Source organism: Mobula birostris, chromosome 27 (assembly GCF_030028105.1).
Source record: "Mobula birostris isolate sMobBir1 chromosome 27, sMobBir1.hap1, whole genome shotgun sequence".
NCBI lineage: Eukaryota > Metazoa > Chordata > Chondrichthyes > Myliobatiformes > Myliobatidae > Mobula > Mobula birostris.
Window position 1 is genome coordinate 31,783,249 of NC_092396.1, and position 15,254 is coordinate 31,798,502.

Sequence of the window (15,254 nt, forward strand, 5' to 3'; positions counted from 1 at the left end):
AAGACAGCCCTTCCCTCAATGTCGCAAAAACAAAGGAGCTGGTTGTGAACTACAGGAGGAATAGAGACAGGCTAACTCCTATTGACATCAATGGATCTGGGGTTGAGAGGGTGAACCGCTTTAAGTTCCTCGGCATACACATCACCGAGGATCTCACATGGTCTGTACATACCGGCTATGTGGTGAAAAAAGCACAAAAGCGCCTCATTCACCTCAGATCATTGAAGAAGTTTAGCTTGAGTCCCTCAGATGGTTGAAGACATGTGGCATAAGCCCCCAAATGCTAAGAACTTTCTACAGGGGCATAATTGAGAGCATCCTGACTGGCTGCATCACTGCCTGGTATGGGAACTGTACCTCCCTCAATCGCAGGACTTTGCAGAGAGTGGTGTGGACAGCCCAGCGCATCTGTAGATGTGAACTTCCCACTATTCAGGACATTTACAAAGACAGGTGTGTAAAAAGGGCCCGAAGGATCATTGGGGACCCGGCTCACCCCAACCACAAACTGTTCCAGCTGCTACCATCTGGGAAACGGTACCACAGCACAAAAGCTAGGACCAACAGGCTCAGGGACAACTTTTTCCACCAGGCCATCAGACTGATTAATTCATGCTGATACAATTGTATTTCTATGTTATATTGACTGTTCTGTTGTACATACTATTTATTACAAATTACTATAAACTGCACATTTAGATGGAGACATAATGTAAAGATTTTTACTCCTTATATATGAAGGATAGAACATAGAATAGTACGGCACAATACAGGCCCTTCGGCCCACAATGTTGTGCCAACCCTCAAACCCTGCCTCCCATATAACCACCCACCTTAAATTCCTCCATATACCTGTCTTAGTAGTATAGAATAGTATGGATATCGAATAGTAATGATGTAAGTAATAGTCAATTCAGGCTTCTGGATCTCCTGATGTTAACAATAAGAAGAGGGCATGCCCTTGGTGATAAAGAACGTCACCTTTCTGAGGGAGGCACCGCTCCTTGAAGATGTTCTGGAAACTACGGAGGCCAGTACCCAAGACGGAGCTGACTAATTTTACAACTGTCTGTGGCTTCTTTCTGTCCTGCGCACTAATTCTGAATTTGATCCCGAGTGTTGTTGGACCTGAGGTGTCAGAAGACTAGACTTGCTACAATCGCTATCATGCTGGATAAGGCGCAGGAAAAACGAACGGAAGTAAAGTTAGACAAGTTTCTATTGGTCTGCACAGGACAGTTTTAAAGGAATCAGCTGCTTATGGTGCAGCCATTAGTTGAAGTTATTCCAACATTTACTGCATTCTAGGAAGTTACCAACAGATAGGAAAGTATTTGCAGCTAATTACTTTATTCCCAACACACACTGATACTAGTCCAGCAGAGCAAACTAACAGGTTGATAGATGATTTGTAATAGATTATAGAGCTGTCAACTGTCCATTCTCCCTCAGGGTTCCTCGCAATCAGCAGAGGACCGCCCCGCCTTACATCCAGTCAATTTCAACACTGATTATTACTTTTTAACATTACCGCTCCCAACTGCCAACACCGCAAGACAGAGTCTCATTTTTAATAAAACGAAACAAAACAATGGTTGCATTCCGGAAAGAGCATGCTTTTTCTCTCTGGTTGCGAATCAGAAAAGGCTCGTCGCTTCAGTCATCTGCAGAAGCTGAGAGGGCAGCTTGGGAACATGGAAGAGACGAGAGGAGGCAGCGGCAGGGTAAGCTACGGGCCGGGACTCGCTGCAAATTGCACTGGGTAAGGAGCAGATATTGACCGGGCTGGGACGCGGTGTAGGCGGCGCCAAGTCAGCGCCGGGATCCGGTGCAGGGATTGGATATACACCAAGCTGGGATAAGGTGCAGATTACACCGGGCAGGGAGCGGATATAGACCAGGCCGGAATCCGGTGCAGACTCCACCGGGCAGGGATCAGGAAAACGGGACTAAATCTGCCTGGGGCATAGTCTGTGTCCGGACTGTTGCTGTGAAGTCGCTGGGCCGCAGTGTGGGGAGGGAGAGCTCCAGGACATGGGTCTGGTGGTGGGGGAATTGGAGGTCTCCTACCCATGCACCCCAGACGGCGCAAAACGGGCCTTTCGGCCCGGCAGGTCCAACCTGTACCCCGATATACTAATACTATTACCACATTTATACCTTGGCAATTCATTGTTAGTCCTTTCTGCTCCAAGGAGAATAAATCTTGCGAATCTATTCTCTCCCACCTAACAAACACTTAATTTCAGGAAAAGTTCCAATGAACCTTCTGCATCTTCTTCGGGGCAATCGCGTACTACGTATAATTTGGTGACTAGAAGCATAGTCAATATTCCAGCTGTTACCTAGCTAAAGATTTTTAAAAAATGAACCATGACTTCTGTGCTCTGATATTCCATGCCCCAGGTAGTCATGGGTAGTACCTTGTGTTTACCACGTCTTTTACTTATCTTTCCATCTTTAGGGGTCAATGGACTTGGATACGAAGACCTCTTTGTTCCCCAAAATTCCCTAGGGCCCTACTGTTCATGGAATATATCCTGCCCTTATTAGACTTCCAAGTAGGCATCAGCTTGCATTAATCAGAAATAACTTCCATCTGTTTTTGGTTTGCCCAATTCACCACCTGATCAATATTGCTCTGTATCTAAGACTTGCCTCTTCACTTTCCACAACCCACTCACTTTTCATGGAATCTCAAGCTTATTAATCATACTTCCTACATTTGTTTTCAAATTCTTAATGTCTATAATAAACAAGGGTCCCAACACCAGTCCCTGTGCTATATGACTAGTCACATATGCAACTCTCCATCTTAGTTTCAGTTTCCTATTAACCAGAACCTAGCTGATCTGGCTGGAGGCGTAGCGGCATCAGCGTCGGACTTCGTGACAAAAGGTTCCGAGTTCGAATCCAGCCGGCTTCCCTGCACGCTTTCCATCCGTGCTGGGTTACGAGCTGGTGATCTCTTTGGAAACTCATCCGGCAGGAAGGCAATGGCAAACCACTGCTGTAACTTGCCTTGTATGCAGTTCCCCTCTACGTCAGAGGTGTGGAGGGAAATCGTCTGCTAAACAGAGAAACTCCGTATGTGACGTACCTTTTCTTTCCTATTAACCAAGCCATCTTTGGATCTACTTTTCTATTTTGTCTTGGATCCCATGGTTCTAACTTTTTGGATTAGCATTCCATGTAGAACCTTGCCCATGACCTTACTGTATGATGGTATTGGGTTTTTTGACCACAAAGTTCTAAGCTCAAAAACCTTAAGTCCTATCTAATACAGGTAGTTATGGGTATGCTCACTAAAGGAGGTTATACTGTAACTACATACTCTTCAAAGGCTAGTTCACTTCCCCTGTTCATCTTCCACGAAGAGTCTCTCTGCCTAGAACCACTACTTGAGTGGTGGGTCACCCCTCCCTAGCAAGGAGGAAATACTTCCAGCTAACAAAGTAGTTTAAACACAGTCCATTTATTTTTAGTGATATATACATTTAAACTTAAATAATATTCTTAAAACACATTTAAAACTTCACAGAAGATTTCTATCTTATAGAAGATTTCCAAATTACAAATGATTTCTAAAACACAGGCACAATTCCTGTAAGCTAAAAAGACACACCAACGAGTTGCAGATGACGTATCGCCCATCACAGAAACTGAAGACAGGGGAATGGATTCTAATTCACCTCATATTTCTGTCATTCTTCTCGATGTTCTTGGATCACTCCTAAAATAAAAACCTGACTGCTCACTATCATTGAAAGTTTTTCTACCACTTCGGTGACTTAACACTCGTGATATTTTTTCAGATACTGCACCTTTACACACAAGTGATCTAAAAGCTTCTGGGAACAGAGTTTCCAGGTAACCGCAATTAATGCTGAGAAGCTGACCCTTTGAGCATACAGACCTACCAACGATTAACAAATAAGCTCTTTGATATGCAAAATGAAAATATTAATCTGGTCTGCAAGCTTCCATGAACTAACTAATTTTGCAAGTATTGTCTGGTTTGATACAAGTCCAATTAACATTGCCTGATTGTTTTACACTGCACCTCTTGTGCACCAGCACTTCTGCTCTACAGATAGTGGTGTTTGTTTGCAAAGCTGTCCTTTTAACTTCAGACTGATTACTGCTTGCCAGTTACATTAAGAACTGAAGACTGGCTCTCATTTACAACAAGCTGAACAAAGAATATTGCTTGGAAGTTTAACTTATTCAAGAACAACCCTTTGATCTCTAAAACTGTCAGGTGCTGTGGTTGGAAAGCTGAGCTTGGCAAAACAGGCTGCCTGACCTTGGGCAGTGAATATCCGTCATCACAATTGAAGTATTTGTGGAGTGAACTACATTATTCTCAGCAACTCATGCACATATTTTGTTACTTCAGGAAACTTAAATAAAATTCATCAGACAGGATCTTCCACCAACAAAGTTGTGCTGACTATCCTTGATAAGCCACTGCATTTCCTTAAGTGCCCCTGAGTCGTGTCTGTGATCCCTTCCTCCTCCCATTCCAGAATCCAGCTCAAGTGATCCTTCACCTTGTGGCCCCTGGGTTATTTGACAGTTAACTGTTGCTTTTGAGATCGTGGCAGGTCAGTAGAAATGGCAGATGTTGTCAGAGGTATATACAGGATCCCAGGGCACAAAGTTGAGGGTGAATAGAAGAGTTTTCACCTGTGTCCCAGACAATACTTATCGCACAACTTTGTTACCTAAAGGGCGTTCCTAGTTTTTAATCACATGACTGTGTGACTTTACTTTGTTCAAATCAGCTGCTGTGTTTTCACTGAAACAGCAATAACCAGGCCTCAGTTGTTTAATCTGAAAGTAGTTTCAGACTTTCAGAATTTGTGGAAGGCATGTAATTCCCTTTCGGCTTCCTTTCCAGCCTTGACTAGTTGATTAATGGTCTGAGTGGCTTCTCCCTGTTATTTTTGCCACCCACTGTCTGTTGTCTATCCCTCACTGTCCTCACCCTTTACATCAAGCCCATTGACCTAATTTGGCTCCCAGTTCAATAATTAAGTGATTTAAAAATTATCATCCTGTTTTACAGTTCTCCTTTTTGTCTTGAAAATTTTTTAAAAATATGCAGATACTGGAGATGTGAAACAGGAACAGAAAATGTTGGAAACGCTCAGGGTCAGGCAACGCTTGTGGAGACAAAAACAGAGTTGACATTTCTGATCAAAGACTTCAATCTGAAGCAGTAACTCCTTCTCTGCCTCATGGCAAAATAATGGAGAAATATAGCTCAAAATAGGCACCTCATTCCTCTAAGACAATTGTCAGGCATCCATTTTATTACTAATCTTAACTGAACCCATTTTATTTTACCCACTTTGATCTCAACTCACTTCAGATTCTATCCTTCATACTTGGGGAAGTTTACATTGAAACTCACATCTTTAGGATGAGAGAGGAAATTTGAAGTAAATCCATGACATCAGAGGGCAAACATACCAGCTCCACACAATGTTTCTGATCAGGTTGAACTTGACATCAATAGAGCTATGAGAGAGCAGCAACTGCATTGTGCTGCCCAATGTCATCTGTTTGTTTCCAACCATTTAATGATTTTGTATCCCCCTCTGGCCTTGTCAGTCAGCATATTCATAGCCTTCAAAGGTGCTACATCTTTTCCAGAACTCTGTGATCCTCCAATTCTGGTCAGTTGCGCTCTCCTTATTTTAAAGATGTCACTAACTTTGACTGTGCCTTAGTTGATGCTGAGATACATGCTAGGATGCACTGGGCCACATCATCACTGATGTATCTGGCTGTTTTTGCTCTTTCAACATCAGATGCCCCCTCGCCCAGGCAACCCAGCCAGGATTGATCAGGCCTTGGTTTGTGTCCTAGCAACATTGGTCCTCAGGTCAGTCCACCTGTTCCATTGCAGTCTGGAGGCTTGCTCAGCAGCTTCTGTGACAGTCCCGATGGCTCTTTTCTCTGCAGCCCCCTTAATGCCAAGGTGAGGGTAGATTCTGCACAGCGAGCAGCCAGCAAAACCACAACACCCCTCCTCGATATGCTGGCATAGTGCCTCCACCACTGTCTCTGGCACTGTTCTACTAGCTCCTGGTATTTGGCTTTCTTGCACTCACACACCTCCTCAATCTGATCTTCCCAAAGGTACTGCCAGTTCTTCTGTGACCTCCTGCTTCGAGGTTTCTGAGGCTGTGGCTGGTCTCTAGCCTTGACAAAAGCTATGGGCTTTCTGGATTGGCGGAGATGTTCTGGAATTCCCAGTCTGAATCTGAGTATCTTTTTGCCTCTCTCCTTTGGCACTTTAATTAAAACCTTTAGTTTTGACAAATATTTCTGCCAACAATGTCTCCTTGTGGTTCACTTTTCCTGTATTAAATGCATTATATGAGTACAATTTGTGATTGTATGTGTGTAGCGTTTTTCATAACCTCAAAGCCTAATGAATTTCAGAATTAATTGCCAGGCAGTCACAGATATGCAAATTAAACAATCAATTTCCATTCAACAAGATCCCCCCCAGATATCGAGGTGGCATTTTTTTTTGGTGTTGTTTCAAGGATAAATGCATTTAATCATTTTCAGAGTTGTTTAATGGATCTGTTAAGTCAGTTGGGGGTATAGTGGTGCTACAACAACCAGAGGTCAAGGGTTAAGGGTGAAAGGTGAAAAGTTTAACGGGAATATGAGGGTAAACTTCTTCACTCAGAGTGCCGTGAGGGTGTGGAATGACCTGCCAGCGCAAGTGGTGCATGCAAGCTCAATTTCAATGTCTAAGCAGAGTTTGGGTAGGTACATTGATAGTAGCGATACGGAGGCCCATGGTCTGGGTGCAGGTTGATGACAGTAGGCAGTTTAAGTGGTTTTGGCACAGACTAGATGGGCCGATGGGCCTGTTGCTGTGCTGTACTTTTCTATGACTCTGTTGCTGACCATTTCTTTTTCTGAAAGGGGCCTCTGACAGTGTGGCACTTTCTTATTACTGAGCTAGAGTAAACATTTGTACTATTTGGTTCAAGGTTTTGAAGCGGGGTCTCCAGAGGCCTGCTGACTTAAGGCAGAGATGGTTGATGGTGGAGAAGAAGCAAAATATTTGTATATAAATCTTATCTTTCTCTGCCCTCCTCAGATTACAGCTAGGAAGACGTGTGAGCTTTGATTTGGTGTGGGTAGAGAACATCCTGCCCTCCTTGAGGCATGGTCACGATTGGAGATTTACATGAGGATGTTCTGATGGTGCTTTTGTCCTATATCCCTGCTCGCCAGTTAGTTTTGACATGCCGCCTAGTCTGCCGAGCTTGGAAGGAGTTGATCGATAAGGTGCACATTTGGAAACGGATGTGTATTCGAGATGGATATTTTAAAAGAGATTGGGATATATTCCCAGAAGACTGGAAAAAACTTTACTTCTTTCGTCCTTTTCAGAGAAACCTGCTAAAAAACCCTTGTGCTGAAGGTATGTACTCTATTTAATTTTCTCTGGATCTCTGTTGTGTGATAATTGTTTGAGTTCAAAACACAGTTTTAAAGAGTCAGGTAGTCAACTGGGTTCCTCCAAAATGGAAACACAGACATCGACTGTCCATTTCCCTTCACTGATGCTGCCTGACCTTCCGAATTCCTCCAGCTTTTCGTGTATTGCTTGGAGATCTATGAATCCAGGTTGATCAGCATATTTGATATCAATTCTTTCTAAAATTTTGCCATAATGCTGAGAGCATTTTTTAAATGCGTTCAAGAAAGTTTTCTGAAAAAATATGTGGAGGACTGACTAGAGAAAGGGCTAGACTCAATCTCGGTAGGAAATGAGGCTGCTGAAGTGGCTGTTGTATCATTGGGAAAAGTGACCGTAATTCTATTTGCTGCAAGATGGTTATGGAAAAAGATAGGAGTAGACCTCAATCTAAAGTGCTAGGTTTTGATGGGGTCCAGCAGGAACTGAGAAAAATTGGTTGGGAGATGTTTGCAGCTAAAGTGATGTTGCACAAATGGGAGGCTTTTAAAAATGAGATAGGAAGAGTTGAGGACCAACATGCCCAAATTAGAGGGAAGGGAATTCTGGGTTGTGGCATATCAGATACAGATTGCTTGGATCATGCAAGTCTCTTACTACGTATAAGGAATATAGTACAATTAAGAAAGCAATTAGAACATCACAGAGAGGCAAAGTGACGTCCCTGAAAGGTAAGGCAAAAAGAGAATCCTTACAAATTCTTTGAGGATAACTAGCTAGACTACAGGGGTTTCTGACCAGTTTTATGCCTTGGACCAATACCAGTTAACAAGGGGTCGGTGAACCCCAGGTTAGGAACCCCTGAGCCAGAGAGCAGGTTTCCTTAGTAACCGGTGGAGATACAGGAAATGAGTGAGATTTTAACTGAAGACATTTTGATTATACTTCCTGTGGAGAAGCACGTAGAAGCTAGTGAGTTCAGGAGGTAGCAGTGATAGCTTGAAGCATATTGATTATAATCATATTATAAAGGAAGAGGTGTTGGAGGTCTTGCGGTGCAAACTGATGGAAAATCCCCAGGCCCTGGCCGAGTGTTTCCGGGATGTTAAGTAAAGCAGAAGAAGAGATTGCAGGGTCCTTGGCAGAGATTCTTGTATCTCTGTGAGCCACAGGTGAGGTACTGGAAAACTGAAGGGTGGCTAATGTTGTGCCTTTATTACAAAAGCAGAAATAAGCCAGGGAACTACAGGCCGGTGAGCCTTGCATCAATGGTGGGAATGTCATTGGAAGAGTTTCAGAGTGATAGGAGTTCTTCACATTTGGAAAGGCAAGGACTGATTAGAGATAGTTTAAAGTAAAATTTATCAGAGTACAATAGATGTCACCACATACGACCCTGAGATTCCTTTTATGCAGCTGTAATTTATGAAACTTTTTACGGTGGAGTGTTGAGACTAGATCATTCGGGGGATATAAATTGGAGGCAGAGCATTTTTTTAAAGATTGGGAAATTGAAGTGTGACTGACACAGAAGGGGGGAAGAGGCGGTGTGGGGGGTGAGGGAAGGCACAGAACATTCATTTTGCTGAATGGTGGAACAGATTCAAGGCCAGATGTCCTACTCATGTCCTTGTCTCCTCTGCAAGATGGCCAAAATTGTTGGGTAAATCCTGTTTTTGGCCCATTGTTCTGGACTGCATGCCTCCTTAAATAATCACCTTTTATTTCATCACTGTGGTGAGGACTTCTGTTCCCACCACCATTTCAGTCAGTGAGTTACAGTCCTCCCACCACTCTTTAAGTGAAACAACTTTTTCTCATCTCTCCTTCAAACAAAGCTAAATCGATGTACCTTAGTCACCATTCTAATAGTCACCAATAAATCATGTTTTTACTTGTTTTAGCCTCTTGTAATCTAGCACATTGCAACTAAACCCATGCTTCAAAAGGAAGTGACCCTCCGCAGAATAGTAATTTTCCAACTTTTGACAACAACCTCATAACAGGAATAATTGTGATTTGCCCATCATAAGTAATCTCTTATCACTTGCTGTCTGGTCTCCCATGTTGCCTGGAATCAATTAAAGCCTTACTGGGGACTGAAATCTACACCTTACAGAAAAAATTAAGGGAAATTTTAACAAAACAAGGTATATGACATGATATTTATCCCTGAGCTTCTACTGAAATTGCCGCCTTCACTTCCTAATTACAATGATGGACAGGAAATATTGGATGAGTTCTTTCTGCCCATTGCAACACAGGTATCAAAGATGTTGTTGCTTTATGAGATCTTGCTATGTGCACATGGGCTGTTGTGTTTCCTACATTACAGAAGTGGCTACACTTAATAGTTGAATGGTCTAGGCGTTGAAGGGTGCTGTGTAAGTGCAAGATCCCTCTTTGTTGTGCCGTAGCTTAATACTAATATTCTGCTGCCCGTTTATAACCAGGTCCTGAGCTTAGATCAGCACCTCCCACCACAGCAACAAAGCAGTACTCTTCTCCCATACACCCATCAACTCTTCCACCCCACCTTGACCTCCCCAGTACTTCTGCCACCCAGCTATATTAAGGGCAACTTTAGACGATGGTTTGCCCACGTATAGGTGTGCTGTAGATGCGTTTGCGTGCCATTGAACTTGAATGAAGGAGTGACCATGTAGCAGTGTTGCTGTTACAGTGGGACATGATATGATGGACTATGATCCATGAATTCGCTTTCTCATTGCCATTTTTTCTTCCGATAGAGGATTTTCAGTATTGGACCATTGATATTAATGGAGGTGATCGGTGGAAAATTGAAGACTTGCCAGAGTCACATTCAGCTAACTTTCCTAACAAAGATATAAATAAATACTTTGTGACATCTTATGGGTAAGAGCTTCATTGCAGAATCCTTTTGCTCTTCCTCCTTATTGATGTTTTCATGGCCTCTGCTAGTGCAATTGATTCATCTTCAACAAGGTGATTTCAGTAGAGTCACATGCAATATATTCCCTTTGAATTTCTTCCCTTCTCCCATGTGAGTTTTTCCAACTCCCCCCCCCCCCCCCCCCCCACCGTATTTAATCTCCACAGTTTGCCCCAACTACTCCCTGTGGCAGTAGGTTCCACATTCATATTACACTTCGGGCAAAGAAGTTTCTTCTGAATTTCCATTGGGATGATTTGAAGCTATGAAAGGTGCTATCAAAATGCACATTCTAAATGAGTCTTATTGTTCTCTTCTTCTTTATTGGCAGGTTATGCCGCAAATCTCAGATCATTGATTTAGTGGAAAATGGACTATGGAGCCATTTGCTTGATATAATTCAACCTGATATTGTAGTAAAAGATTGGTGAGTAATGATCCCTCCATTCAGGAATAATTGGTTCAATGTCTTGAAAGTTAAAATGGAATTCAAAGGGTCAAATTTTAGCAAAACTTACTGTCTTAGTTTATAAATGTGCAAGGTTTGGATATGAACTCTGACTGTGTTGAGAAGTAAATAGAATGGTCATTCAAAAATCAGTTGTAACTTGGAAAGTGTACACAGTATTACATTGTCAATGTTGTAAGGGAACTGAAGGATGTAGAGCATAGGTTATATGTTAATTTCCAAACTAGACTAGTGAACCCAGGAATAAGGGAGGACTGCAGGAGTTCCTGATCCTTTAATATTACTGAAGTGGTTTAGCTAGAAGGTACACAAAAAAAAAGTAAAAACAAATAAGATGTTATACTTGACAAGTAGGAGTTTCTGGCCACGGGGCTTTGAACAATCTTTGGATCAACTGCAACTTAAAAGGAAAGGCCCTGTTAAGTCATCAGGTATTTATAGTGTGGAGGCACATCAGAATCTGAACTAAATCCAGACTAAAAGACCGGACTAAAAGAAATGAGGGCTCGGAGGAGCTGAGATACTGGCTTGGTATTTGGGCAGATTGGCCTGTTTCTGTGCTGTAAATCCTTCTGCAACCTTGGAGCATTACTCTGATCAAGGTTGTGTGGGAGTTAGACTGTTGATGCATTGTCAGACTAACTTTCTATATTGGTGTCAGGTACGCAGCAAGATATGACTGTGGCTGCATTTACAAGTTACGCGTATCTCTGCTTTCTGAAACAAAGTCCGTGATTGATAAATTTGAATCGAAGAAGATTAGAATCCCCCAGTGGAGTGATGCAAACTGGAACGAGGTACAGAATTTTATTCATTGTACCCTCTCGTTTTCTGTATTTAAGAAAGTGTTTCTTTTTTCATCTCTGCATGCTTACATTAATAAGAAGAGAAATACCAAGGCATGGGGCAGTGTTTCTTAATGTTCAGCCAGTGGTGTATCCAAAATATCACGTGTGGTAAGCCCCTTCCATTCCATTTTTCCCACTTTACTCTCTTCCTCTTTCATCACATTCCTGTCAGTTTCCACATCTTTTTATTTGACTCTTGCCGCAATCCTTTCCCTATTGGCCTTTCCCTCCACCGGCTCCCACAACTCTGCTCTTTCCTATCCCTGATGTGACCACTTCCTTGCCTGAGAGTCCACAGCTGGCATAGGCTAACTATTCAACTTTGGAAGGTATTTTCCTTGCTCTTTTTCTTGCTTGTTGTGGATGCTTTTTTTGGTTCCAAGCTTCCATTTTTTGGGATTTTAATTGATGCCTCCTATCCCGTGGAAAAATGGCTGGGAGCTGTAATTTCCTTCAGTGTTGTCCAGCTGTTGGAACAGTTCACTGAACTTTGCTTAGACTGGTCATGTGACCCCACAGTGCCATTACTCAGGATGTTCCAATTTAAGTAACCTTTATATTTGCAGTCTACATGATCCTTGTAGTGCAAAATATGCACTCAGTAGCCACTTTAATAGGTACAGGATTTGAACCTGGTGTGGTCCCCTGCTGCTGTAGTCCATCCACTTCAAGGTTTCACGTGTTGTGCACTCAGAGGTACTCTTCTGCACGCCTTTTGAATTCTTGTCACCTTCCTTTCAGCTTGAGCTAGTCTGGCCATTCTCCCCTGACCCCTCTCATTAACAATGTGTTTCCACCCACAGAACTACTGCTCACTGGAACACAACTCAAAGTTGCTGGTGAACGCAGCAGGCCAGGCAGCATCTCTAGGAAGAGGTACGTCGACTGTACCTCTTCCTAGAGATGCTGCCTGGCCTGCTGCGTTCACCAGCAGCTTTGAGTTTTGCTGCTTAAATTTCCGGCATCTGTAGAATTCCTTGTGTACTGCTCACTGGGTGCTTTTTGTTTCTCACACCATTCTCTGTAAACTCTAGAGACTGATGTGCTTGAAAATCCCAGCAGATCAACGGTTTCTGAGATACTCAAACCACCCCATCTGGCACCAACAATCATTCCACAGTCAAAGTCACTTAGATCACATTTCCTCCCCATTCTGATGTTTAATCTGAACAACAACTGAACCTCTTGACCTTATCTGCATGCTTTTATATATTGAGTACTGCCACATGATTGACTGATTAGATGCACAGGTGCACCTAATAAAAGTAGCTACTGAATGTAGGTTAGAATCATTCTTGTACACTATACCATGATTAACAATGGGCTTTGTTTTACAGATAGTCCATGTTTTCAACGACTATGGGCCTGGTGTTCGATACATTCAGTTTTCACATGAAGGGAAGGACACACAATTCTGGGCAGGGTGGTACGGAATCCGCGTCACCAACAGCAGTGTTACCATTGAACCATGAGTAGGAGAGACCAGTACCTCTCTGGATATGATGAAGCACTACAGCAAAGAGTAAACTCATACAAAAATGGCATACGTTATGAAATCAGAAAAGAATCAGCAAGTCAACAGAATCTGGGAAGAGATCTAATGGAAGGGTCAGTAACCTGAAACTTAATTCTGTTTTACTCTCCACAGATGCTGCCTGACTTGTTGAGTATTTTCATCCCTTTCTGACTTTATGAAATGGCACTTGCATTTTTATAGCCAGTGTATACCCATGTATATGTTTTGAAAGTTATTAATTCATTCTTACTTATTAATATCTTGGACTTGATTTCATGTGATTACTTTCTCATCTGTATGGCTTGAATAAAAACTATACTAGCAAAGAGCTATCAGTAGGAAATAACCACTTTAACTGTAAAAGGCAAATGTTTTATGAGAACTTCACTGAGGACAATTTGTGTGATGGTTGTGAGTTGTGTTGTGATGGAGTTGCACTTGGTTGTTCAGTATGATGATAGGAATGTCTCGAGGATCCTGTGACCTCCTTCCAGTCATTGATATCTGAGGCATCCTGAGCTGAGAACCTTTGCTGGAGAAGAAAATCATTCCTCAACTTTTTAAAATAATTTTCTATTTTTTTACTTTGGGTATTTTCAGGAGAAAATCGTTATCTCTCTGCTATACTTATTGAATTAAAACATTGTTTTTTTAGATCTGAGAATTACTGTTAATCAATTAGCTTCATTTTGTCTGTCTCATTTACTTTAGCAAATGCACTGATGCATTTTAATCATTAAATAGAGAAGACTAGGGCAAATTAAAATGTTGAGTTCAGCTTGTTGATTTTCCATTTTATGTGTGCTTCCATTTTAATCAAAGTAGCACAGAGATTTTGTGGTTAGCTTTCCCCAGATAATTGTTTTTTTAAACCAAGAAATGGAGCATCAGTGATATCACACAAAATGGCAAAAGTATCACTGAAAGATGTTTCATTATATCTGCTTACAATGCAAGGGATATGTCTGCTTTGAATGTGCAGCTAAATGTTAATTAGATGCACTGGATCTACTCATGTTAAGGATCAGCACATTTAAATACCGTTTGTTAGTATTTGAGGTTGCGTTGCCCTCATCCGTGCAGTACTGGTTAGCTGTGATAGGTAGGATATTCACTTCAGTCAGACATTACCTCAGTGAGAGAAAGCTCTTGGTTTTTCAAATGCAATAAAAAACATACACTTGTCCTTCTCATTACTTCATAATTACCCCATATTCCAAGAGGAATGCTGTCTGCCAAAGGTACATCAGGATATTTTATGGGTTTTTTTGGATAATGGTAAAAATGTTTGAAGTTCATGATATAAAGAGGGTAAAGCTACCATGAGGTGTTTTGCAGATTAATTAGCTTTAATTAGAAATTTTGCACTGAGAGAGATTTCGTAGATCGTCAGGGAAAATGCACTGTTGGTAATGTTGAAAGTTATTATTGAGGGAGATGCTGGGAGCCTGGAGCAACACACAAAAGCCAGAGAAACTCAGCAGGACGTATGGAGGGTGGACGTTTCAGGTTGAAACACTCATCAGAACAATAGATTGAGCATTAATCTCCTTTCATCTGCCAGAATATCGTGACTTGTCTGAATGAAGAAAACAAATTTGTGCTTTCTTCCCCAAATCTGCTGTAAATGAGGACCAATTGTATCAGTCTCTGTTTTTGTCCTGTTCTGCACATGTTTGTGAAGTCAGTTCCAACAATAAAATGCTCTTCAATAACTGAACCAATTTTGGTGGAAGTGATCTTTATCGATAGTTGAAATACGTACCATCTGTGTGTATGCCTGGATCTCGGGTTATATACTTAACCAACTCAGGGCTCCTGCTTTTCATTCAATTTCATGTACAAATTTAAAAAACAATTCTTATCACTATTTAAACATTTGCCAATTACTTTCGAAGGAAAACATTATTTTAGGTGTATAATATCCACATACAATGATTGTGAAGTGATGGAGTTTGTGCAGATGCATTTATAAAGGCTATGGTGACTGTAGATCCAATAGCATTAATTAACATGGTTCATGTTTCGCAGAAACACTTCTGAGAGGTGAA

General features: G+C 41.8%; 1 protein-coding gene across 2 annotated transcripts; it reads left to right on the forward strand.

Moving 5' to 3' along the window:
* Positions 1-1,432: 1,432 nt before the first annotated feature.
* On the forward strand, positions 1,433-14,923 carry LOC140188623 (F-box only protein 6-like). Of its 2 annotated transcripts, none has more exons than XM_072245059.1 (6): positions 1,433-1,724; positions 7,133-7,459; positions 10,207-10,333; positions 10,702-10,797; positions 11,501-11,636; positions 13,025-14,923. In XM_072245059.1, the coding sequence occupies exons 2-6, from the start codon at positions 7,201-7,203 to the stop codon at positions 13,157-13,159; spliced, it is 753 nt and encodes a 250-aa protein (XP_072101160.1). In that variant the 5' UTR covers positions 1,433-1,724; positions 7,133-7,200; the 3' UTR covers positions 13,160-14,923. The 2 variants fall into 2 exon arrangements, with proteins under 2 accessions (XP_072101160.1, XP_072101159.1); XM_072245058.1 differs by having other exon boundaries at positions 1,434-1,762.
* Positions 14,924-15,254: the final 331 nt, after the last annotated feature.